The sequence below is a fragment of the Protopterus annectens genome, chromosome 3.part1 (assembly GCF_019279795.1).
Source record: "Protopterus annectens isolate FY-2018-M chromosome 3.part1, PAN1.0, whole genome shotgun sequence".
NCBI classification, from domain to species: Eukaryota; Metazoa; Chordata; order Ceratodontiformes; family Protopteridae; genus Protopterus; species Protopterus annectens.
In genome coordinates, this window is record NC_056732.1 from 1530147894 (window position 1) to 1530169359 (window position 21466).

The following is a 21466-nucleotide window of genomic DNA, read 5'->3' on the forward strand; positions in this document are numbered from 1 at the left end:
ACCCTCACCAAGAATGATGCCACAATATGAAGACAAGATGATCAGTTTCAACAATTGGCTTAAGTATTGATGTCATTCAAAGGGGATCCAATGCCTGTCAGCCTGGGATGACATGCTTGACAAGCCACGATGCTTCTCTAGGGACGGCTTGCACCTGTCACCCCTGGGCTTTCGGATATTGGCAAACCCTCTTGCCACCCCCATAGTGCCTTTTTTAGGCAAGGCTCAAAAGACAAACCCACCTCCATAGGTATCACAAGGGATAAGAAACTAAAAGTAATGCTACTCAATGCCAGAAGTCTAAACCTCAAAATGCACGCACTCGAAACTCTCCTTAGCATGGAGAAGATCGATATCTGTGCAGTAACAGAAACCTGGTTCAAGGCTCCCAAGAGCACCTCAGCACTACCAGGTTATACCTCATACCATGTTTTTCGGCCCTAAAACTTGGACCAAACCACAAAAGGAGGGGGAGTATCAATATTCGTCAAAGATACCCACACCTCCAGGTTGGTGGCACAGCACAAAGCATCAGAGGCTGTCCATGTGCAACTAACAGTGGGTAAAACTGCCTTCCAGTTTATAGCCTGCTACAGACCACCCTCCCAAACCCAGGAACCCCACTCGGCCTTCCTGAGAACACTGGAAAATATGAAGGTCTCTCCAAACACCATTATATTGGGCGACTTCAACTACCCAAACATAGACTGGGAGCATTACTCTAGCTCCAACACCCTAGCCCAAAGGTTCTAGAATTTATAAACTCAAATGCAATGGAACAGCTTGTTACCACTCCCACAAGAGGGGAAAACATACTGGACCTGATCATCACCAACATGGGGACTCTATGCTCCAGACCAGAAGTGTATCCCTCACTGGTAAGATCAGACCATAAACTAATCTCACTAGATATTCACATCCCGACCCCAGCCCCTGCCCAGAAAACCACAGTGAAAAACTTCTCTAAAGCAAATTTCACACTCCTCAAAACCGAGGTGGAATCCTTCAAAGCCCCCGGGCCTGCGGAAAATACAGCCCAGACCGCAGAATCCTTTATAAACGCATTCTATGAACACCTTCAGGAATGCATGGATCATGCAATCCCAAACAAAACCAAGACCCAATCCTGCAAAGGCAGGCGTCCTGTCTGGTGGACCCCAGCCATAAACAAACTATACAATAGAAGGAGGAAGCTACTACATGATAGAGCAAAATCCCAAAAAGGGAAGGCATCTCTGATCAGTATTAGCAAAAAACTACGGGCACTCATAAAATCGTCTAAGGCCAGCTTCGAGAGAAAAATTGCACAGGACAGTAAGGATAATCACAAGGCTTTCTTTAGTTATGTTAGGAACCTGGGTGGGAATTCCCAGATATGCTCGGAATTGGTCCAAAATGACAAAAAATACACCAAACCCGCAGACATTGCCAACATCCTAGCTGACAGGTTCAGTGCAAACTTCTCCCCCCCCTTCCCCACCAAAAGGGCAAATATCTATCCCAGCAGAGTGCTGCCCCCCTGACATCTCAGGTGCTCAGGTAAGAGCCGCCCTCTCCAAAGCAAAAAAACACAGCATCAATGGGACCAGACGGTGTCCCGGGCTGCGTCCTACATGAACTACAAGAAGAACTAAACCCAAACATAAAACTACTGTTCAATCTCAGCCTTACTACAGGTTATGTGCCCAAAGAGTGGCGTACAGCAACAGTGGTCCCTCTCCACAAAGGTGGTGCCTCAACGGATCCTGGAAACTATCGCCCCATAAGCCTGACTAGCTTGGTCTGCAAAGCTATGGAAAGGATCATCATGGACCTCATAAATAAAGATATTGGGGACCTACAGACACTGGATCCTACCCAGTTCAGCTTTGTTAAGGGCAGATCCTGCCTCTTAAACCTGGTCGATTTTTTTAAAACAGTCACCAAGGCCATTGACGAGGGGAAGGTGGTTCACACAGCCTACCTGGACCTCGCAAAAGCTTTCGATACAATACCCCACTCGGGCATTGTAGATAAGCTCACCAGCTTAAATATAAACCCCAATGTCACTAGATGGGTTGCAAACTGGCTCAAGGACAGAACCCACATGGTTAGAATTACTGGAGCCATGTCAGACTCCAAACCAGTTACAAGTGGCATCCCACAAGGCTCAGTCCTGGGACCTCTCTTGTTCGGTATATATTTCTCGGAGGTACAGGCCAACACGGAAGGACTGTGGCTGACCAAGTTCGCAGATGACTGCAAACTGGGCGCCATAATAGACTCTCCAGCCGACACAGGCATCCTCCAAAAGGGCCTCATAGAAACAGACAACTGGTGCCAGAGCCATGGCCTCAAGCTAAACGCCAAAAAGTGTATAGTCATCCCCTTCGGCAAAAACAAATTACCACATAGATGGTAATCCATTAAGTACGGAAGAAGTAATTAGGGACCTGGGGACCCAAGTTGATAGCAATCTCTCATTTGACAACCACGTGGCCAAAGTGGTTAGAAAATCATTTTATATAGCCCACCTAATCATGAAGGGATTCACGTCTAGATCAGGGGAGGTCATTGTGCCACTTTACTCATCCCTCATCAGGCCCATAATTGGGTACAGTGCCCCTTCTGGGATGTACCTTACCAGACACCTGCAGCAAATGGAAAGACCCCAAAAGTACCTCAGCAAGAGGATCAAAGGGCTCAATCAGATGCCATATGCTGCCCAGTTAAAGAAACTCCAGCTCTACTCAGTGGCATACCGCCTACTCAGAGGCGATCTGTGCCTGATGTATAAAGCCATGTCCAACCCGGAATTAATGGACATGCTGCCCCTCAGAAAATCCAAATCCCATCGAGCTGCACGCTCGAGAGACTTGAACCTCAGCACTGAAATAAATAGGACATGCTGGAGGGACAGATTCATAACCCAGAGGCTCCCTTCACTCTGGAATAAAATCCCAGTCCAGGTTAGGCAGAGTCCCTCATTGACTCTATTCAAGAGGAATCTTGATGAGTGGATGGGAGATCATAGATTTACTCTAGGTATCACTTCTGTGTCACTGTTAGACAGATGCACAGTATACTAACCTCAAAAAAGGGCATAGCAAAATTCATTTAAAAACACACACTCTGGCTAGGCTTGTAAATGCCCTAAGGCAGATAGCCTAGTATGAACCTATGAACCTAAGAAGAGGACACATTAGAGAGAAAAAGCTCTACTTTAATGTGGTTGTAAGTATGTTTAAATGGTGTGGAGGTTAGATGAGAGAGAGTATGGGGAGTTAAGGTTTTCCTGCAGGAAGAGGTTTAAGTATAAGAGAAAAACATGGAAGTGTGGTATCCTATATGAAGGGAACCCATTGATGCTGTCTGAACTTAATTCATTTCTGGTGAAGGTTAAATAGAGTGAATAAACTGTTGCAGTATGGTTTTAGTTTGGAAGACTTAAAGGCACGGGGGAGCTATCTGGAGTGAGGCTGGTGATCGGGAGGTATGTGCTAAAGGCTGTAAGGGTGACTGTTGAGATAAAGGGAATGTTTGAGTGGAAGGGCAAAGGGTGTCTGGTTGAGATTGTGGTGTTTGATTGGTGAAGTAGAGTTGTTGATATGGAGGTCTGTGATTGACACAGGCAGGAGGTACGTGTTGGAGCAGTGCAGACAGATGTAATGATGGGGTGTGAGGGAGTGAGTGCAAAGTGGAGAATGAGGCAGAGCCATTTGTAGCAAGGTGGAGTAGAGCAGGCTACACACAGGTTTGCCATAGAAACAATCAGTAAAGAATGAAGACAGTGAGTGAAATGGAAATGTTAAGAAAGTGTTTGGTCAGGAGGGAAAGGAAAAAAGTAAATAGAAAGAAGAATTAGGCAGAGTACATATCACAAAAGGAAATCTATGGAGAGTGGAGGGGAAAAACTGACTCAACTTTAGTAGGAAGGAGAATTAAGTTCTAGAAGAGAACAAAGCAATATTGTGGTCCCTTTATATCATGTCACATGTAACAAAATTAACAATTCAGTTTAAAGAAGTGATACTACGTCTACAGACAATGGCTCCTTATTGGTCTTCATCTAATTGTAGGTTTGTAGTTTGGGACTTTGCACAGCTAGTGTGGGACTTAGCATAGCTAATGCCGGTGAAAGGTGAGGTATGCACTGTTAATGCCCTGGGATTCTAAAGGAATGCATTTGAGATCCATAGATTCAGAGGTGTTGGAATGTCTGTTTAGTATGTGGCGCATTTGGGCAAATAGGAACAGACTGATCTAAAAGCAGAATAACAAATGTAAAGTCAGAGCAATGAAGAGTATTTTGACTAGCCTGGCTTGCTTGCTGTGGTTTAGAGTTGTTTGATCTAGTACATACCCTCATATCTTAGAGTTTTTCAGAGTTTCCGTCAGTTTCATTTCTACAAGTCTTTTGGGACCCTGTTCCTAAGTCAAGGTACAGTTAGAGTTCATTTAATTAGTATTGTTTCAGTCTTTGATGTTACCCAGAAGTGCTCTTCTCAGCACTCACAATGTGTTCAGAATTGCCTTCTGTAATTCATGTGGGATGGGAAGCCATGATGTATCACAGGGTAGGGCTTTGTCATTCTTTTCCTCATTGTTGAAGGCTTTTATGTAAGTAAAATATTCTTTTCTTTGTAAAACTATGGAAGTAGTATGTTACGCCAAGTTTAAATATAGTAATGCCTCTTCTTGAGTCTTACCATGGGAAGTACCCATTGCTTTCACCTATTGGAAGAACCCTTATGATGTTCTTCGTGTTTCACTGTTGCAGTCATTACAATTGGTTATCCTGCTGGCAGGCTACCCTCAGTCGGCCTGAATTCCAAAGTCTAGGTCTGGTGTCGGTTGCTGTTGCCTCTTTCCAAACGTCAGTGCACCCGGGGTTTAAAAGATGCAGCCGATGCCATTTTCTTCAGTCTTTCTTGCTGTGCGGTGCCTGAATCAAAAGCAGTTTGCAAGTGCCGGTTGGCCAACTTCTGAGATTTTCGTTTTCGAATTTCAAATCCGAAGTCTTCACTAAAAGCTAAGTAGACCATTGGAGAAACTTTTTTCTTGCTCCAGACCGATGTCAGAAAAAGTTAATAATTGTATTTCTTGTGGGAAGCAAATACCTCACAAGGACTTTCATTCTTACTGTATTCCTTGCCTAGGCCCTGACCACGACGTTGCTAGTTGTCGGTTTTGTGATAGATTTAACCATTGCACTATTAATCGTCAGTACGATTTTGCGTTTCACTGTTTTGGCAGAAGATTTAACTATACAATGTCATCAGATAGCCATCCGACTACCGGAATTCACAAGATACGCAAGGAAAAGGACAGGCATCCGAGGTCCAAAACTGATGGCGAGGCTTCTTCTAAGCCAGTCACTGGTTCTCCTGTTCTCAGTGAGGCGCCTTCACAGCCCCTGACGACCGCTACTTTAGACTCGCAGGCCGCTACTGACACCCACGTGGAGTCGACCAGGCCGCTGGAAGCTCAAAGTATTGTACCTTCGGAAACTATTCACTCAGATGGGTCTGGAGCTGCTGAGCAGGCATCGGCTTCTGAGGGTGTTTTCAGACCTACTCAGTTATATGTTAAAACGACTTCAGCTTCAAAGGCAAAGACTAAAGCACCTTTAAAGACAAAGAAACAAGTACAACAGCCTCATGGACAGGCCTCCATGCCTAAAAAAACAGATGCTCAAAATGGCCGAAGACCTAATTACTTTGATCAGGGGTTCCCATCCCCCCTCCTGATAAGAGGCCTAGGCAAGAGACAGAATATGAATCTTCAGATCAGGTTTCCATTTCTTCTGATCAGGAATACTCTCTTCCTCCTTATGAGGATTCTGATGCTGAAGAATCAGTCCCTTCAGCCTCTCCTCCTGAGGATTGTTCTTTTGGGGAAACTTTACATACCATGAGGGAGCATTTCCACTGGGAGAACCAAGATTATTCAGAATCTGAGAAAAGGCTCAGAGGCTTCCTTTTACTACCACAACACAGGCCCCTAGCTATTCCCCCTGTGTTAGACATTGTAGATGATGTATTTTCAGAGTCCAGTCTAACCCCTGACTCCTTACCTCCAGTTCCTGTTAAGCTGGACAGGTACTACAGGGTTCCTGACTCTCATAAATGCCTTTTCAAAAACCCTGCTGCTGACCCAGAAACTATCTCTCAGGGTCCTAAAGGGGTCAAGGCTTCCACTGCAAAAACCCTACTCCCTCTGACAGGGATTCTAGGGCACTGGACAGATGGGGAAAAAAGATTTACACTTCTGCTACCCTGGCTATAAGGGCTTTAAATTGTCAGTTTCATATGCTCAAATATCAGCAGTATATTATGTCACTGCTTAAACAGAAAATGTTGATAAATTCTGAATGTGCAGAAAACAAAGAAATGCAGGAATTATTGCATGCAGCTGAACAAGTTGGAAAGCATACTTTGCAATGTGGTTTTGATTCTCTTGAGGCCTCCTGCAGGGCCGCAGTTACGGGTTCTGTCATTAGGAGGCATGCTTGGTTAAAGGAACAAAATCTACCTGATCATGTTAAAGCAAAATTGTTAGGTGCTCCATTACAGCATGATACTTTGGTGTTAAAGCAGAAGAGGTGTTGAAGAAAATGGAGGACAAAGCTAAATCTATGCAAACAGTCAAGGATTTTTTTGCAGGTACAGCCACCAAGATTTAGCAGACACTGGCCTACAAAGAATTGGTCCTTTCCAGTGTCAGACAGGCCACAAAGGGGCAGATACAGATGCCCTAGAGGCAGATCCCAGCCCCAAGGTTCGTACAGGTCTAAACAATGGGGTGCTTCTACCTCCAAAACTGGGGAAGATAAATCACAGCCATACAGGAAACAGTCCCAATGACTTTCCCCTGCCTGCGCCAAGCACTTATCTTCTGGCAGCACCTTTAGGGCGAAAAATAGCACTTTTTTTCACAAAATTGGCACATAATAACCCAGGACAAATGGGTCTTAAACATAGTGTCACAAGGCTACAAGTTTCACTTTCATACCCTGCCAAGGGCAAACGGTTGGCCAGACCTGCCAAAACATCAAAGGGCAGAGGCACAAAAACAAGTCTCATCCCTCATGGACATGAGGACCATTCAACAAGTACCAGAGCAAGAGCAGGGACAAGGATTTTATTCAAGACTGTTTTTGGTACCCAGAAAGGACAAAGCCTGGAGACCAATACTGGACTTATCTATTCTAAACACATATCTGGATATTCCAAAATTCAAAATGTTGACTCTACAGCAGCTTCTGCCCATGTTGGGCAAGAAGGCTTGGCTTGTGACTTTAGATCTAAAGGAGGCATACCTGCATGTCCCAATCAGACAAACCTGCAGGTGATACCTCATATTCAAAGCTGGCTCAATGCGCTACCAATTCTCTGCACTGCCCTTTGCCTTATCTGCTGCGCCAAGGGTCTTCACAAAGTGCCTGGCACCAGTAATTGCATTCTGCAGACAAAGAGGAATACAAATATATCCTTGCTTGGACGACTGCCTCATTCAAGCAGAGAACAAGGACATTCTACTACAGCATCTGGCGTTTGTAAAGAGATTACTACCATGCCTAGGGTACACAGTCAGCGAACAGAAATCAAAACTAGTACCCTCTCAAGAGATAATATTCCTGGGTGCAAGCTTAAATACAACTGCCCAAATGGCTTATCTCATGCCAGACAAACAAAGGCAACTAACTGTCTATTTCAAACTGTTGGCAACAAAGGCCCAGTTATCTGCAAGAAAAATTCTGCAGGCTTTGGGCTTCATGGCATCCTGCATTCTACTAATTCCATATGCAAGACTGCATATGAGGAAACTTCAATGGTACCTAAAAAGTGTTTGGACTCAACATTGCCACAGCCCAGAAACAATAGTTACTCTCATTCCCTGCCTGCAACAGGAGTTTCGATGGTGGGCAAAGGCTGTCACCAGAACAAGGGACAGCCATTCACTCTACCCCCAGCCACACAGACATTAACAACAGATGCATCGGATTATGCCTGGGGAGCCCACATGGCAGGAAAATGTATTCAAGGCACATGGTCCGCAAACCAAATGCATCTACATATCAATCAAAAAGAGATGCTAGCTGTTCAAAATGCCCTGACAGCCTTCAAGGACCTACTTCATCCGGGACAACTACTGATAAAGACAGACAACACCACGGTCATGTGGTATACAAACAAGCAGGGAGGCACTCATTCTTACCCCCTTTGCAGATTAGCCATGACTTTGTGGGACACAGCATTGACTTACCAGGTACATCTGCAGGCACAATTCCTGCCAGGAAAGATAAATACTCTGTTAGATGAACTAAGCAGAAACCTCATGGATCCCCACAAGTGGAAATTGGATCCACAAGTCTTCAGCATGATAACAAGGAAATGGGGATGCCCAGACATAGCTCTATTTGCCTCACCTCACAACTGTCAACTAAAGAGATTCTGCACAAGGACTAATCACAGGCAAGCATGGAAAGTGGATGCCCTGTCTTTCAGCTGGAAAAACTTAACAGTATATGCCTTTCCTCCTCTGCCTCTCCTCCCCAAGGTACTCCTAAAGGTCAGGCAGGAGAAGCCAAAAATGATACTGATTGCCCCAGACTGGCCACGCCAGTACTGGTATCCAATCCTAAGGAACTTGTCTCAATGCCCAGCCTGGACCTTACCTCAAGTGCCTCATCTACTGTCCCAGCAGAACAATCAAATCCTGCACAGCCAACTCAAGACCTTAAATCTGGCAGCATGACAGATAATGTAGTCATACAAAACACACCTCTCACTAAAGCGATGATGGATGTCATTTTGGAGGTCAGGAGGCCTAGTACTAGAAAATCCTATGCTGGAAAATGGAAGAGATTCTGTGCTTGGAACCAGGCACAAGGAATTGACACAGCTGTACCAAATATTCCTCAGATTTTGCAATACTTGACTGAGATGCTGGACAAAGGCCTATCCTTTTCATCTATAAAAATTCATGCCTCTGCCATTTCAGCTCATTACAATACAGAGCCACCAATCTTTTCTCATCCTTTATTAAGGCAGTACCTCAGAGAGGCCAAAAATTTAAGGCCTCCAAGGAGTTCACCAATACCTGCATGGGACCTCAATTATGTCTTGGAAAAACTCACCCTGCCTACTTTTGAGCCAGCCGCTACAGCTGATATATAGTTTTTATTTTGGAAAACAGCTCTGCTCCTAGCAATAACTTCTGCAAGACGAGTCTCAGAGCTACAGGCACTCATGGCTGTGGAACCTTTTATCCTTTTTATCCAGACAGGGTCTCTCTGAGGACAAACCCAACATTTATGCCTAAGGTAGTGTCCAGTGTGGCCCTTAACCAAACTATTCATCTGCTTACCTTTTATCCAAACCCACAGAATAAGGGGGAGAGAAGTCTGCATTCTTTGGACATACACAGACAGCTACGCTTCTATTTGAACAGAACCAAAGCTTTCAGAAAGACAGAGCAATTACTAGTGACATATGCTGCAGCATCACAAGGAAAGGCTATCTCAAAGCAGACTATTTCAAAGTGGACAGGCCACTGCATTCGTTTCTGCTATTCACAACATGGCAAGCCAGTACCTAGGGCATTAGGCCACATTCAACCAGAGCAGCAGCCACTTCAGCAGCCTTCCTTAGGGGAGTAACAACCAAAGACATTTTAGAGCCTGCTACTTGGAGTTCACTGCACACCTTCCCAAAGCACTATCACGTACCACTCTACTCTAAATCCAGGGCAGGCTTTGCCACTGCAGTTCTGCAGGGCCTAATAGCCGCTCCTAATGCTATTTAGCTCCAGCCTCCCAACCTTAGCTTTGGGATTCGACCCAATTGTAATGACTGCAACAGTGAAACACGAAGAACATAGTACAGTTGTGTACACTTACCGTAAATGTAGATGTTCAAGTGTATTCACTGTTGCAGTCCAGGTTACCCACCCGCCATCCCCCATTTCTTTGCTGGAACTTATCTGTACTTCTCTATTCTATACAACCTATGTGGTGCATTTTCTTGTAGATGAAGGCAAAATATATGCTTTGGTGCATGCATGTTTTATTGACATATTTTTAGCCTACCCTTTTGGGGGCACCTGACATCTGGGGCAAGAAAAACAGAAGAAAATGGCGTCAGCTGCATCTTTTATACCCCTGGCGCACTGACGTCAGGGAAGAGGCAACAGCAACCAATGCCAGACCTAGACTTTGGAATTCAGGCCGACTGAGGGTAGCCTGCCAGCAGGATAACCCAGTTGTAATGACTGCAACAGTGAATACACTCGAACATCTACATTTATGGTAAGTGTACACAGTGCTGCGGTAGCATTGTCGCCTCACAGCAAGACGTTGTCCCATTTGATTCTCAGCTAGAGTGTCTTCTGTGTGGAGGCATGCTTGAATGGGCGTGCCTTCGTTGAAGGTTGTGCATCAGGGCTGTTAACTCGGCACGTAAAAATCCACTACCAGACATTAGCGGACCGGAGTTCCGCTGTGGCGACCCCTAACCGGGATAAGCCAAAAGACACAACAGCAACACAACTGTACTTTCTCATAATGCTGTGGTTTGTTATTTTTTGGTATGCCTTTCTGTGTTTTTGTTTTTCCCTGAATGCATCTGAATTTGAGATGTTGGGTCACATTGCTATTAGCTAATGTCATGCATATCTTTCTAGATGAAACTGTGACAAAACAGGAGCTATAAAGGATTAAACCAGATGGCACTTTTACAATTAAGTGGTGTTTGAGTAGATTGTGAAATGGATAAAGAGCTAAATTCCAGAATAATGTATTTTCCAAGTAAATGTTTTAATTGACAGTATAATAATAATGTGTTTATATGTTCGTTTGTACTCTATTCATCTGTTTTAAAAGACAGAAGTTTGAAACATGTTTTGTTTGTTTACTTATTTGTGTATTTATGTATTTTTGTTTGTCATGAAGATTATCTGGATACCATTGTTTTATCACTTTAAAACCATCTGAGTTTCTATAGTTGCTCCCATGACACTTTCCCATTTGTCACCTACCCTTACTCAGTGATGACACCCTTTCATATAGTTGTTTAATTACTGGAGTGAATTAATGTAGTACTTTTGTCCTCCTCAAAGTATGCATTTCTTATTCACACGTCTGGCCAAATTACTTTGCATTTTGCAGTGTAGCTAAGGAATGTATTTTGCCCATCCCTCACTGTGTCTTTTTATTATGTAGGATGACTTTAGTTTACTGGCCATTTACTGCTTTTTTGCCACACCTTCTTTCCTCTCCCCAATGGTCACTTTTTCTATATGGCTTTCTGTTTTTTCTCTATCTGCAACAAACCTTGAGTATGGGTCAAGGCTGATTCTTCTTTATACCATGTACTCTTGATACAGGACATTATTCCTGGTTGTTTCTCTTTAACCCTTCTTATGTATTCTTTTCCTGCCATCTTTCTTTATTTCTCACTCCTGTAACCTGACTTTGTCCTTGTCGCAGTCATCAACAGCACCCTGCAGATCAAGAAACACATTGAGGCATGATAGCTGTTGACTAGTGATTCTTTTAATGTCTGTTCATTTTTGTCTCTTCTGAATTAGTAAAGAGTGGGGTAAGGATATTATGTTCCCTTGCAGAGGTACTCCATTTTGCTGCAGTCTACAGTCCATTGCATTTTATTTTCTCTTCACCTTTGCTTTGCTGTTCCCCTATTCACATAAAGTAACTAGAACATATTTATTTGTTCACCCTTGAAGATGATGGGTTGACTGTACAGAATATGCAGTGTAATCTGTATTTTGTGGATTTTCAGTCAACTGATATGCTGACCCTTACTTTGTTCATATTCCAGAAATGGTGGGTTTTCTTGTGGGGAAAAAAAACTGGGGGTGTAGTTACCTCCTGTCCTGTACTTTTACGGTCTGATAATAATGTTTTGAGGGTATTTTCTAATCCAGGAACATTTTTGTAGTGCTTGATACACTGAAAATCTAGTATTGTGGTATTCTTTCTTAATAATTTCATAATGCTTAGATGTCCTTCATGGATGCATCTGCAGTCATAACAACTGGGTTGTCCTGTCGTCAGGCAGCCCTTCAGTCGGCCGGATTCCAAAGTCCGGGTCCGGCTTCGGCTGATGTCGCACTTCACCCGACGTCATCTCTGTTGGACTTCGGGTATAAAAGCATCAGCCGACGCCATTTTCTTCAGTCTTTCTTGCTGCGTGGCGCCCGAAGCAGAAGCTGTTCGCAAGTGCCGGTCGGTCGGATCCAGAGATTACTTCTACCGAATACTACTTCGAAGACTTCTAAAGCTAAGTACCCCGTTGGGGACTCTTTCTTGCCTCAGCCGATGTCAGAAAAAGTTAATAATTGTTTAACCTGTGGGAAACAAATACCTCATAAAGATTTCCACTCTTACTGCCTGCCTTGCTTAGGCCCAGCCCACGACGTAGCAGCCTGTTCGTCCTGTGCTTCTTTCAACCGACGAACGCTTAGACGGCGGTCGGAGTTTGCAGAACAGTTTTTCGGTTCTGATTTTGCGTACATTATGCCGTCGGATCCTCCGACTCGCATTCTGCCAAAAGCGCAAAGAAAAGACCGACACTCGCGGTCCGCGGTTTCGGCGAAACCATGGTTAAGCAAATCATGAGTGTCTCGGTTTCGGCGAAACCGAGAAAACTGATCAAAATACAGCTGAATCTATCTCTACAACTGAGGTCCCTGCTAACACTCTTGAATCGGCCTCAGAAATTTTTCCCACTACGGTGCTTACCACTGACTTATCAGACACTATTCCCTTGGATGTCTCTACCCCAGCACGTGGTGCTGCTAGGCCTCCAGCAGCCATGTCCATTAAGGCCTTCGCCAGGGCTAAAGCAGCCAAGACTACTAAAACAGTGCCTGTTAAACCCCCCTCAACCAGGCCCTCTTCCAGTTCCCAAATGCTTACTTTGGCAGAAGATTTAATTTCATTAATTAGAGGATCTCAATCTCACCCAGACAGGGCCTCTCAGCCCCAGAGAAGAGACCTAGGGCAGAGCCCCATGAGCCAGTGTCCTCTGATGATTCTGCTGATGAATCAGACATAACTGACCAGCCAGAGGCTCCTTTCTCCAATTTTGAAGATTCTGATGCTGAAGAATCCATTCCAGCTGCTTCCCCACCAGAAGAATTCTCCTTTGGGGAAACCTTGCATGCCATGCGAGAACAGTTCCAATGGCAGCAACAGGATTTTTCAGACTCCAGGAAAAGACTTAGGACCTTTTTGCACCTTCCACAGCACAGGCCCTTAGCTATACCTCCTGTTCTCTCTGTGGTGGATGATGCTTTCAATGATGTCTGCTCCGCTCCAGATTCTTTACCCCAGCCCCTGCCAAACCAGACAGATTTTACAGGGTGCCAGATACTCATCACCACCTTTACAAGGCCCCTCTTGCAGACCCCGAAACTATTTCCCAGTTTCCCAAGGCAGTAGCCGCGACCATAGCTAAAAACCCTGTTCCTTCTGAAAGGGAAGCAAGGTCATTAGACAGATGGGGTAAAAAGGTTTACACTTCAGCCACTCTCTCAGCTAGAGCTTTAAACTGTCAGTTTCACATGATACAATACCAAGAGTTTATGCTTGATCAGTTAACTAAAAAGCTAACCACTGATGAATCTCTTGATAAGAAATATGTATTAGAAATGGTAAATAACATACAGCAAGTTAGTAACCATTCTTTAAAATGTGGCTATGATGCACTGGAGGCTTCATTTAGATCAGCCATGACTGGCACTGTAATTAGAAGGCATGCATGGCTAAAGGAGCAAGCTTTACCGGATCATGTTAAATCTAAATTGCTAGATGCTCCTATGGATAAAACAAGTTTGTTTGGTACACCTGCCCAGCAGGTTATGAAGAAAATGGAAGAAAAGGCAAAATCAGTTCAGACAGTTAAAGATTTCTTGCAGGTTCAACCCCCAAGGTTTAGCAGGAACTGGCCTGCCAAAAATTGGTCCTTTCCTGACTCCACAAGACCTCAAAGGGGCAGGAATAGACGTTCCAGAGGCAGAAATCAATCCAGAGGAGGTGCCTACAGAGGACGACAGTGGCAAGGTAACAACAGATACACAGACTCCACACCTGCCACTACATCAACACAGCCACAGTGACTTAATCCTAAACCCGCCTACCAGGGAACAAATAGCAGCTCCTCTAGGCGGAAAGCTAACTTTATTTTCAAAAAACTGGCACTACATAACAAAGGACAAGTGGATTTTACGAACCATAGATCAAGGTTACCGGTTCCACTTCCACACTTTACCAGACAAAAGAGGAATGCCAAATCTACCTCCAAATCAAAAGAGAGAGGCTCTACAACAGATAATGGAGTTAGAAAACATGAGAGCTGTGGAGAAAGTGCCAACAGCAGAGCAAGGAAAGGGGTTCTACTCCAGACTATTCCTAGTTCCAAGAAAGGAAAAAAGTTGGAGACCAATTCTAGACCTGTCCGCCCTGAATACTTACATCATTGTCCCAAAATTCAAAATGCTGACCCTACAGCAACTTCTTCCCATGCTGGGCAAGGAGTGTTGGCTGGTAACTCTAGATCTCAAGGAGGCATACCTGCACGTCCCCATTCGACCAATCTGCAGAAGATACCTCAGATTTCTTGCAGGATCAGAGCACTATCAATTCTCAGCATTGCCCTTTGGCTTATCTACTGCGCCCAGAGTATTCACAAAATGCCTGGCATCAGTAATCGCCCATTGCAGACTACAGGGAATTCAAATTTATCCATACCTGGACGACTGCCTGATACAAGGAGACAACAAAAGCAAGCTGACAACAGATTTACAAAGGGTCATTTACTTGCTTCAAGCACTGGGATACACAGTCAATTTACAAAAGTCAAGACTGATACCATCCCAGACAAGGACTTTCCTGGGAGCGGAATTGGACACAGTAAGACAAATGGCATTCCTAACTACAGAAAAACAAAAAGAACTACCTCTTTACTTCTTGGCACTAACAAAGCTGAACAAGTTAACAGCAAGAAAGGTACTGCAGGCCTTGGGTTTCATGGCATCATGCATAATCTTGGTTCCATTTGCCAGACTACATATGAGAAAACTACAGTGGTACCTAAAGAATTTATGGTCCCAACACAGACACAGCCTAGAAACGGAAATCCCACTAATACCATGCTTAAAACAGGAGTTCCTATGGTGGGCTCAGGCATGCCAGTCAAACCCAGGCCTGCCCTTTCGCAAGGGTCAAGCAAGCCAGACCATCACAACAGATGCTTCAGACCTAGGATGGGGGGCCCATATGCTGGACAAATGCGTACAAGGATTGTGGACACAGGACCAACTTCACCTGCACATCAACCTAAAAGAAATGCTGGCAGTAAAACTGGCAATCCAAAAGTTCAGACCATTTCTCAAGGAGGACCACTTGATGATAAGGACAGACAACACCACAGTCATGTGGTACATCAACAAACAGGGAGGCACTCATTCTTACCCTCTATGCAGAATGACTTTGGAGCTGTGGACCCTGGCACTCAGCTACAACATCCAGTTACAGGCAATATTTGTGCCAGGAAAAGAAAACTCTCTAGCAGATATGTTAAGCAGGACCACATCGGATGCCCACGAATGGCAGCTGCACGCGGATATCTTCAAGACCATGTCGAAGAAAGGGGGAATGCCTCAGATAGATCTATTCGCATCACCTCTCAATCACCAGCTCAAAAATTCTGCACAAGGACATTCCACCCACTAGCATGGAAAGTGGACTCGCTCTCCTTCAGCTGGAAAGGCCTAACAGCATATGCATTCCCACCTCTTCCCTTGATACACAAAGTACTTCTAAAAATCAAGGAGTAGCGTGCAAGGATAATCCTGATAGCTCCAAACTGGCCAAGACAGCATTGGTACCCACTACTGAGGAGCATGTCTCGGAACAATATGTGGCCAATTCCCCTGATGCCTTTGATGCTAACTCAGAACAACTTCAGCACCATGCATCCAAACCTAAAAGCGCTGCAACTGACTGCATGGAACATCACATAGCAGCTGCTAATACAGAACTTTCACAAAGAGTTAAAGACATTATTCTTGAAGCACGCAGGCCTTCAACTAGAAGGAATTATGCTGGGAAATGGAAAAGGTTTGTCATTTGGAGTTCTGAAAGAGGAAAAGATGTATCAAACATAGATATGCCTAACATTCTGGAGTATCTGGCCGAACTGCTTCATTCAGGCCTGTCCTACTCCTCCATCAAGATTCATGCATCAGCTATTTCAGCAGAATACAGCTTTGATCCACCTGTTTTTCACACCCTTTGCTCAGGCAGTTCCTCAGAGGAATCAAGAATGTAAAACCTCCAAGGAAACCACCATTGCCAGCTTGGGACTTGAACTTTGTGCTAGAAAAATTGACACTATCACCTTTTGAACCAGCAGCAACAGCAGACCTACAACACCTGTCATGGAAAACTGCTTTCCTACTGGCAATTACTTCAGCAAGGAGGGTTTCAGAACTACAGGCCTTAATGGCAGTGCAACCCTTTCTAATCTTCCACCAAGATAGAGTGTCCATGAGGACTAATCCTACATTTATGCCTAAGGTGGTATCCAGAGTGTCTTTAAACCAGGCAATCCACCTGCCTACCTTCTTTCCCAACCCACAAAACAGAGGGAAAGAATACTGCATACCTTGGATGTACATAGACAGCTACGCTACTACTTGGACAGAACAAAAAATAGCAGAAAGACTGACCAACTTTTCGTAGCCTATGCAACAGGAAGGGAAGGAAAAGCTATTTCCAAGCAGACAATCTCCAAATGGATAGGAAATTGCATACGATTCTGTTACTCCTTCCATGGAAAGCCAATTCCACAGAACATAAGACCTCATTCTACAAGGGCAACAGCCACTACCACAGCCTTCTTACGAGGGGTGGCTACCAAAGACATTATTGAGGCAGCTACTTGGACCTCCGTGCATACATTTGCCAAGCATTATAATTTACCTCTATATTCCAGATCCCGAGCAGGGTTTGCCACTGCTGTTCTGCAAGGGATCCTAAACACACCATAATTTACTTTTATCCTCCTCCCCTAGTTGGCTATGGTATTCTACCCAGTTGTTATGACTGCAGATGCATCCATGAAGGACATAGTACAGTTTTGTACCTACCATAAATGTAGATGTCCGAATTGGATAGCATCTGCAGTCAGGATTACCCTCCTCCTTCCCCTCTGTGGTACTCCTAGGGTGTTTACCCTTCTAATAGCTAGCTAGTGGGGGGATTTCTTTCATGGTGTATTTGTTTGTATTTATGTACATACATGCTTATTTTTGTGTTTACCTCTATCTTTTGGAAACATTGGCATCTATCCAAAATTTTTAGCCTTCTATAGGGCTTCTGGCATCTGGGGCAAGAAACACTGAAGAAAATGGCGTCGGCTGATGCTTTTATACCCGAAGTCCAACAGAGATGACGTCGGGTGAAGTGCGACATCAGCCGAAGCCGGACCCAGACTTTGGAATCCGGCCGACTGAAGGGCTGCCTGACGACAGGACAACCCAGTTGTTATGACTGCAGATGCTATCCAATTCGGACATCTACATTTATGGTAGGTACAAAACTGTACTTTTGATGTGGATGAGTAATGCAGACAACTAATATAATTGTGATTTCATTATATTATTGACTTGCTTTTTTCTTTTCTTTAGTCATTTATGTACCAGTTGTTGAAAGGTCTCGCGTTCTGTCATAGTCGCAATGTACTACACAGAGACCTAAAGCCTCAAAACCTGCTTATTAACAGGGTAAGGAAATGTTTCATTTCAGTGATAAATTACAAAACTTCTGTCTTGGTTAACCTCTTGTTTCAAGGAATTATTTGATCTCATTTGCAGTTATCAAACAAATGAGTTTGATATACGTTTTGTACGACTTTTGGTTTGTGAGAATGTTGTGAAGAGTACATTGCAAGCTGTTTATATCGTGTTAGGATGGAATGCTGTCAGCTCTGACATGGTGTTTTTATGAACTGTACACTATAGTTTGCATCTTTTACATCATGCCTCTCTTTCTTTTATCTTTTGATTATTATATTCTTTAGTAGTTATAACAAGGCATGCTTTAATATTTGAAGTCTTCTGGCTCTTCCAGAGTGCTAAGAATATAGACTCAGTGCAGCTTTAAGTTTAATAACCCTTGTGTTAAACCAGCTTCATGGCATAGACGGGTGAAACCTCGACTTTGACACTGTTAACTGTGCTTCATTAGTGAACCAGATCCTGCTCTGCCTCTTCCAAGGGGTAGACATGGGGGCTTGTATTCTGGGAAGTGCACTTTGGTTGCATTCCCAGGTGGAGGCTGAACATTGACAGAAGTTCATAGGTGTGTACTAGGCTAATGGCCCTGGGGCCTTTACAAGCCTAGCCGTAGGATTACCCTGACATAATGCCACCTCACCTTAGTTCCCAGTGCCTCTGTCGTGTAGAGCCACTGGAGTAATCCCCAGGGTGAATCTTCTGTTTCCATCCACTCGTCAAGATTTCTGTTGAAGAGGGTCAGCAAAGTGCTCTGCTTGACATGTATAGGTTCATAGCCTGTTCCATAGCATGGACAGTCTCTGGGTTATGAACCTGTCCCTCCAGCATGTTCTGTTAATTGTGGTAATGAGGTTGAGGTCTCTGGAGCATGTGGTGCGGAGGGATTGGGATTTCTTTAGATGGAGCATTTCTAACAGAGCTGGGTTAGACATGTCTTCGTAAGTCAAGCAGAGATCGTCTCTAAGTAGGCGATATGAGACAGAGAATAGTTGGAGTTTTTTGAGTTTGTCCATATAGGACAAGTGTTTAAGGCCTAAGATCCTCTTTGTGAGGTACTTTTGCGGCCTCTCCAGTTGTTGCAGGTGTCTAGTGAGGTACATGCCAAATGGGGCATTGTACTCGATGATTGTCCTAATGAGGGAAGAGTAGAGGGAGACAATGACCTCTTTCTTCCTGGATGCAAAACCCTTAGTAATGAGATGTGCCACATAGAAGGACTTTCTGACCACAGTGGCAGTGTGATAATCAAAAGTGAGGTTGCTGTCAACCTGTGTTCCCAGATCTCTTATAATGCCTTCTGTGTTCAGTGGACTACTATCAGTGTGGTAATTCATGGGAACCGGGTTTTTTCCCAAAGGGGATGACGACACATTTTTTGGCATTGAGCTTAAGGCTGTGGTTCTGACACCAGTCGTTGGTCTCAGTGAGGCCATTCTGTAGGATGTCAACATCACTTGGGGAGTTAATAATAGCTCCCAGCTTGCAATCATCTGTGAACTTTGTCAGCCAGAGTCCCTTTGTGTTGGCCTGGACTTCAGAGAAGTAGATACCAAACAGGAGAGGACCTGGGACCGAACCCTGTGGGACTCCACTCGTGACTAGTCAGCAGTATGACTTGGAGTCAGCTACTTTCATACTGTGGATTCTATCTGTGAGCCAGTTTGCAACCCACCTAGTGATATAGGGGTTGATGCCAAGCTTAGTGAGTTTTTCTATGATTCCTGAGTGGGGAATGGTATGAAAAGCCTTGGCCAGATCAAGGTAGGCTGTATGAGCCGCCTTGCCTTCATCCACAGCTCTGGTGACTGACTTAAAGAAGTCGACCAAGTTGAGCAGTCATGATCTACCCTTCACAAAACCAAACTGTGTGGGATCCAACGTTTGGAGATTCCCTATAGCCTTGTTTATTAGGTCCATGATGATGCGTTCCATAGCTTTGCATATCAGACTCGTCAGGCTAATGGGGCGATAGTTCCCAGGGTCTGTAGTCGCTCCTCCTTTGTGGTGAGGGAAGACTGTATCAGTGCGCAATTTAGTAGGGACAAACCCTTAGGTGAGGCTGTGATTGAACAGGGCACATAGGTGAGGTGCCAGTTCACTCTCTAGTTCATGCAGAACACAACCAGGGATATTGTCAGGTCCCATAGAAGCTGTATTCTTGGCCTTGGACAGCGCTGTTTTAACCTGTGCAGCAGTAATACTGGGTGCCTGACAATCTACTGGTATTGTGATTGGTCCTTTGGGGAGGGGAGAGGGGTAAAGTTGGCACTGAATCTGTCAGTCAGGTGTCTACCTTGAAAGGAGGTGGGGCTGTGAGAGCAGCCTGCTTCTCAGAAATGGGTAACAGTCTTTTGCACCATCCCATTGTACACACAGTCCTTGTGACCTTGTGAGCATGGGTGGCAGAACAGTAAGCTCTATAATAAAAATTCACTTATGATTGCCATGTCATGTCATGTCAATTCTTGCATATTAAAGAATGAGTGGGTGGAGTTGTGGCTTTTGGCCAGATAGTTGGTAGGTGTGGGAGTCCAAAAAAAATAGTTTTAATGCTGGTGTCAGTACTTTTCATTTTCATATGCATCAGATTTATTTGCATTCTCGAGTACTTTATTAAACTGTGTTCTGTACGGCATTAATATTGTTCAAGGGGAATTTTGTGAACAAAGTGTCTCTTACAATTCTTTTTAGTTATAATAACTTGTACCAACTTGGACCTGCTAGGACAAAAAGAAGTCTCCTCATAACGAGGAGGAAATTTAACCCTTTGCATGTGTATTGATATGCTTTCTGATTTAGAGAAGTCTGCTGGACATGAATGACGCCTCCTGCATTTCACTTTTCTGCAGCTTGTAACCTGGCAGTGTCACGTATTCTTCTTTCATTGAATTCTGTTGTCCTTTGTAGATGATAGTTAACTGAAGAGTTAATTGGTGCAGAGTTTAAGGTTGCAAGCTTTAGTTCTTTTGGTACAGGGTTTGATTCCTTCAACCCTTGTTTGCATCCTGCGTGACCATGAGCAAGTCACTTAACCAGACATTGCTCCTGGGTTGCCCATGAAAAAGGATTGCGTCTCCAGTGGGCCTACCTGATAAATAGGGTTGTTGTTGTTATTATTATTATTATTATTATTATTATTACTACTACTATATTTTCCCCTTGTTTAGTAGTATTGGATGCACCAGTGAGGCTAGCAAAGACACATAGTTAATGACTTACTTCCTTGTTTCTTTTCACTAACTGTCTTCTGGACAAGTGGTTAAATCAGCAAGCATCATTACGTTTGTCCTCAATTAGGTGTCCAGCATTCCTGTTTCAGTTATTTGGCTGCGAATGGGGAAGTGCTGGGTTTAGAATGCACTTCCCCTGTTAAGGAGGGGAATGTGTTCTGTCATTAGACAAGCCAGTGACTGGAGTTCATCCCTGATCCCCCACAATACTTTATTATTAACAGTGTGAAGGTATGTGCTATTTTTTATACTGCTGAGCTGACCAAGTTTACTGATGACTTATCTGCCGATACTAAACTGCACCAAAAACGGTTGGAACATGTACATATCTGATGCACTGATGATTGTCTGAAGCTAAATGGAAAAACTGCAGCATAGTGGTGCCTGGCATAAAGCTATTTCTACTTCATGTGTCATAAGAGGTATTCCTC

The 21466-nt window shown here is 44.1% G+C and overlaps 1 protein-coding gene across 1 annotated transcript in view; it reads left to right on the plus strand.

Moving 5' to 3' along the window:
• The window catches only part of CDK5 (cyclin dependent kinase 5), a 650155-nt gene that overhangs the window by 181442 nt on the left and 447247 nt on the right, over nucleotides 1-21466 (plus strand). Inside the window, exon 6 of the mRNA XM_044067607.1 lies at nucleotides 17698-17793. Coding sequence (XP_043923542.1) covers nucleotides 17698-17793 — 96 coding nt within the window. The remainder of the gene's footprint in view (nucleotides 1-17697; nucleotides 17794-21466) is intronic.